Source organism: Caenorhabditis remanei, chromosome IV (assembly GCF_010183535.1).
Source record: "Caenorhabditis remanei strain PX506 chromosome IV, whole genome shotgun sequence".
Taxonomy (NCBI): domain Eukaryota; kingdom Metazoa; phylum Nematoda; class Chromadorea; order Rhabditida; family Rhabditidae; genus Caenorhabditis; species Caenorhabditis remanei.
Window position 1 is genome coordinate 19723567 of NC_071331.1, and position 6028 is coordinate 19729594.

A 6028-nucleotide genomic window follows, 5' to 3' on the forward strand; every position below is an offset into this window, starting at 1 on the left:
TTCGCAACTGCGACACTTCGCAACTGTTCATTTCGCAACTGCGACATTCCGCAACTACGACGTTTCGCAACTGCGACATTTCGCAACTACGACGTTTCGCAACCATAGAACTAGCAATAGTTTGACCTAGTTTTGTCAGAAAAGGTACTGACAACTTTTTCTTCTATTTAGTTGTTTCCAAATATGTTCCCAAACATTTTGGTACACTCAACATTTTTAGCTGACCCAAATATGCAAATTCCCAATAGTTGCGAAATGTCGTGGTTGCGAAATGTCGTAGTTGCGAAGTGTCGCAGTTGCGAAATGGCTAGTTGCGAAATGTCGCAGTTGCGAAGTGTGGCAGTTGCGAAACATACGTGAGTTGCGAAATGTCGCAGTTGCGGAATGTCGTAGTTGCGAATTGTCGCGGAGCCCATTTCCCACAGTAAGTATGGCGACATGCGGAACCCGTGAGATGTCGGACACATTGGTAGAAGTGGGTATATATATAACTTGTCGATTCATATATGAATGTGTAGGAGTACATAAGACAGGATGTTCAGCGATGAGCGTTCGGTAACTGGATGATCAAAAATGGTCATTCGGTGACTGGATGTTCAGCGAAGAGCATCCGGTTAAAGAATGTTTAGTACTGAGCATCCGGTGACAGAGTGATTAGTAATGGTCATTCATTCGCCAGATATTCAGTAGTGAACATCCTGTCAGCAACAGAAGAACCAGCAGTCCAGAGCTTGAAGAGGAGGAGTCCTCGATAACACCAGAACTTGAGGATCAGTCCACAAAGAGCCCACTGCCGGAGGATCAGTCCACAAAGAGCCCACAGCCAAAGGATCAGTCCACGAGGAGCCCACAGCCGAACGACCAGTTCACGAGGAGCCCACAGCCGGAAGATCAGTCCACGAGGAGCCCACAGCCGGAAGATCAGTCCACGAGGAGCCCACAGCCGGAAGATCAGTCCACGAGGAGCCCACAGCCGAAGGATCAGTCCACGAGGAGCCCACAGCCGGATGATCAGTCCACGAGGAGCCCACAGCCGGAGGATCAGTCCACGAGGAGCCCACAGCCGGAGGATCAGTCCACGAGGAGCCCACAGCCGGAAGATCAGTCCTAGTTTTCACAAAATTCATTTTTTACATTTTTTACTCATATAATTTCTGTATAGCTATACTGTTTCACAAAATTCATTTATTTTTTGATGAAAGCAGTTTCCTCAATTGGCATATTTGTCGTTTTGTAAGATTTTACGTCTTGATGACTCTCACAATTCTGGTGGTTCCGTAATAAATGAGCGATCTCAAAACTTTTTGTGAGTTTAAGCTGTTATCCGGTCTAGGAAGTACTGATTTTATAGCGAAATTCATCAATTTTGATAAAATCTTTGAAACATTCACTTTAGTTTTTTGCAGTGTTTCTTGTTCAAGTTTAAAAAAAAAGAAAGATTGTCTTGTTTTGAATGCAAATTCGAAAATATGGAAAGTGAAATAGTAGAACTGTTCTGAAGCAATGACTACAAACGTTTTTGAATCAAAATAATGTCGAATTACTTTTTCGATAAAAATTTTTTCCATGGGGGGCACCCTTATGTGATTTTCGAAATAAATGAAAATATCTCAAAATGTTCCCCTTGTTTTCTGATGATTTTAATTGGATCGAATGTTGAATATTGCGAGTATTTAGTGCATCAGTTGAAATTTTATAGCTTCTGTACAAATTATTGATGAAAACCTCAAAAAATGGGAAACAATTTTGATGAAGAAAAATTCGAAATCTGTTCAAACCAATTTCTAAGGTGTAAAAACTTGGAATTGGTTCATTTTATGTGTGTTATCAATATTCTGATTGTTTTCGGAACAATTTTTTTTTCGAATTTTACTTGAAAAAAAATGTTTTCATACGGGGGGACCCTTATGTGATTTTTGAAAAAATCGAAATATCTCAAAATGGTCCACCTACTTTTTGATGATTTTAATTGGATTTAATAGAACACTTTGCGGGGAATATGAATACGATTTAAAATTTTATGGCTTCTAGATGGATTTTTTGAGAAAAGTTGAAAAAACATGAAAGTGAAATTCACTTGAACGGTTTCTGGGGTGTCTGGAGGGCTGAAAATTTGTGTAGGGGTAGTCAAAAACACTCCTAACAACGCCTCTTAATATAAGGTTTAGTCATTTTTCAGTTGGTTTTTATTTGCATTAGTTCTATTTCGGGCGGGTCTTATTCGGAACAACATAAGGTTTTGATAAAATCGGCCGTTTTTCTTTGAATTTTTTTTTCAAAAGTTTACTGTCTCACAGTTTTTTTATTATCACAAGTTTGCTGATTAGCTGATGATATAACGGTAAAGATGTATCAAAACCATACTTTTTTTCAGATTATTGTATTTTTTCTAGCCATTTCAAAATCAGACACCTAGTTTTTAATTGGTTCACTTTCATTTTTCAACAAAAATCTCTAGTTCTAAATTCAAACAGTTTTTCTCTATTCAACACTGCCTCAATAAATTTTACTGTTTCTAGAAAACTTCGAAGGGGCTGTAAACGTTTCTATAATAATTGTTTGTTTTGTACATGTTTTAATGTATTACTGAAAAGTTATACTTAAAATTAAACAAAATTTCTCACAGTTTCACTGTTTCAGAAATTTTTTAGTAATCAGTTGCTTGATAAAGTTAGAATTTTCGTTGAAGGAATAAATATTACAAAAAGTTCACTAGTACGATATTTCGGAAGTCACGTCATTGTCAGCGGAGATGTATATGCGCCTTCCCAACCAAAAAATTGTTCGGGTTTGTAGTTGTATAAAAAAAAGGTATAATATTGGAACTGTAAGAAAACTACAAACTACTTTGTTCCATTATTGAATTTCGTTATTGTTTTCTACAGTATGAATTGTTACTCCCGCCTATTCCCGTATTTGGTATGAAACTATTGCAGTTGTCATTTCTGTTTCAAATAGAGTTTTAAAAAATGAGTCTTTGAAAACTTGAATTTATTTTCAACATACTTGTCACGGGCCGGGCCGGGCCGATTTCCAAATTTTCACCGGCCCGGGTGAAGCGACTTTTTTCAAAAAACATGTTTTTTTCAGCAGTAATTTTAGAAAAAGTGGTGTTTGGGGCATTTTCTGCAAAAATTCGACTGAATTGACGATTTTTATTAGTTCTACAGTGAATTTAGTGATAAAAAAGCACTTGAAAATTATTTTTGGGGTGCAAAAATTAAAAAAAATTTTCCACCCGGGCCGACCGGGCCGGGCCGGGCCGGCAAAATTTTTCCTCGGCCCGGCCCGTCAAATGACAAGTATGATTTTCAATACTATTTTTTGTATTCAGGTTTTATAACACAAAAGACATTGAATTGGTTTTTCTTTTTGTTCGAATCTTACAGGACCTATACTACTGACGTTTTTGAAAACCGCTAGTTTAGTGGCACATTGATTCTGATAAAGTTCTAGAAAACACTAGAGTTTCCCCGTTAGATTACTGTTTCAATGCTTTGATAGAGTTGTTTTGAGCCTAATAGTCACAGTGTTCAATCAATGCCATAATTTATGTAGATTTCAAATATATTAGTTTGTTTTTGTAGCCGATAACTTTTTTGCACAGAAAAGGTAGAATAAAACAATTTTCAAAAAAAATAAAAAGTAGAATAAAACAATTTTCAAATAGAATGTTGTTTAATGTTTCACATCAGACTTTTGAAGATTGGCATTGTTGAATATTTAATTTGTGAGAGAATAAAGTTGTACTGTTTAACCGAGACTAACTGGAGTCTACTGCATATTTCAGACATCAGACACCACTTGTCAAAAGGTACATTTTTCAAAATTCACTTATTTCAACTGCTTCGTGTTGAGAATTAATTATTGTTTATGGGAAATTCAAGGCTACATAATTTAAAAACATTTTCTGTTACTGTTTCAATAAAAAGTTTTATAATTTCTTTTTTGTACTGATTTAGTTGAAACAACATTAAACATTTATAAGAAAATACTCACAAACTTTTACTGTTTCACAATAAACGTGTCTTTGATTGTTTTAGATGATCATGGTTAATCTTACGGATATAAAAAAATAAAATTTTATAATCGCTTCATCTTTTACTGCTTTCTAAATCTATCTGAAACTCACATGTCGGTAATCCGCATTTCTCTGTTCCTTATTATAGTTTAAGTTATTTTTCAAATGCAACTGGTAGACTATATTTTGGTTATGCTCCAGAGTTGCACGGAATTCCGACTTCCGACTTCTGTTTTAGAAAAAATCACTTCCGCGCAACTCTGTTATGCTCATTAACATCACGAAAAAATACTGTTGACTATAAACTTCCACTGTTTCAACCATTGGTTTATATCAATCATAACACAATTTAACATTATTCAAATCGCATATCCATATTTCATAAATGGAACAAAATTTAATACTTCTAATAATTAGAATCAAATTTTCGTTGACCACTTTTTCGAAATTCACTGTTTCAAAACCGGAATAAAACGTTCCACATTTCGCTCTAGCAATACCTGTGTTCTATCAATTTCAACACATAAAAATCTTTGAAACAGTGATTTTCATGAACACAGAGTACTCTTATGAATTACTATCTTCATATATTGTTGATTTCTGAACTCGAAATTCTCAATAATAATTTCTGAAACAGTAAAAAACGTTAAAGAAATCAGAAAATAACCTGAAGAGAGTTCACCTATAAATGATATTCTACTAGTTTCTGTGATCACCAAAAAGGAGGAATGACTAGAATTGACAAAAAATAAATGTAAATCTCCATCAAAACTACAGTTGTTCCTCGACAACAGTTAACTACTTTCCAGGGCCGCGCGTACGCAGCCCCGTTACGCAAAAATTGAGCTGTTGGCGAATCTCAACTCGAGACTGCCACACAGGTCAGCCCTTCCAAAAGTGCAATGGAAAGGCCTCGCCATGGGGATTCTGCCTTGATGATCACAGAATACCCCCAGCCAGGTAAGTTTATGAGTCGCCGCGAGGAGGGTGTAGTGCTGTCGTGTGTTCCGACATCTCGCGGGTTCCGCCGCTTGCTATGTTTAGTGTGCAGTGGGCGGAGTCGGTAAAAAGAAGAGGAAGAGTGGCGTTTCTATGAGACAAAGGACCTGACTATTGACACTACTATGGCATCAGGAATTAGTTGAACAATTTAGTGTTCTCACAATCACAACTTTGAAACAGTTTTTTTACTGTTTCAAAACTAAATCTTGGGATTTTAAATCAATTATTGATGTACTTGTAAAAATAAAAAATATCAAATCGAGAATGCGCATCAATATATAATTACACAAGTTATTGGACAAAACGGATGAAACAGAAATCATCACTTTAACAATTGTTCATCAAGTTGTGAAATAGTGAAAAAAAAATTCAAAACTTCAAGACTATTTTTTATTTACTGTTTCAAGACTTTACTATAGAAAAGCATATTTCAAGTTCCATAGTTCGTCCATGCTACGTTTAAAAGTTAATACATTTATTAGTTAAATGTTCGTATTAATTTGATAATGGTGAAAATGATTTTTCTTTTGGACATCTGGACATCTAGACACACAGATAGACGCATTCCCGATTCAAAATTAAACAATTTCCAGTTTGAAAGTACTCTGTTTTCCATGTAAAAATGTGATTTTTCCAAGATTATTACAACTTTTTTGCATAAGATTCGTGCAATTTACCCCTACGACCCTCTCTGCGTACCTACGAACAGGACCGTCACAACGTCCCCTCTTCCAAATCGATATTCGGCCATTTATTCACAGTCCGACCCCTCGTCCTTTTCATTTCACAAAAAACGGTCCGTTATGCACACACTACGTGCGCGAAAAAGGTGTGAGGACCCTTTTCTCTGCGTCTCTCCTCCTCCCACACTATTTCTCAGTTGGCGGGAAGGACCACCACTTTTTGTCGATGCATAAGAATCCTATTGATTTTTCGTATTTTTGCCATTTTTTTCACTGTTTCAAGTAATTTTCCAGATTTAAAACCACAGTTTTCATTTCAGAA

At 35.9% G+C, this 6028-nt stretch overlaps 1 protein-coding gene across 1 annotated transcript; it reads right to left on the bottom strand.

Moving 5' to 3' along the window:
• Positions 1–866: 866 nt before the first annotated feature.
• GCK72_015294 (uncharacterized protein) lies at positions 867–1127 on the bottom strand (the record flags this gene model as incomplete). Its single annotated transcript, XM_053730756.1, has 1 exon — positions 867–1127. The coding sequence occupies one exon, from the start codon at positions 1125–1127 to the stop codon at positions 867–869; it is 261 nt and encodes an 86-aa protein (XP_053585528.1).
• Between the last annotated feature and the right edge of the window lie 4901 nt (positions 1128–6028).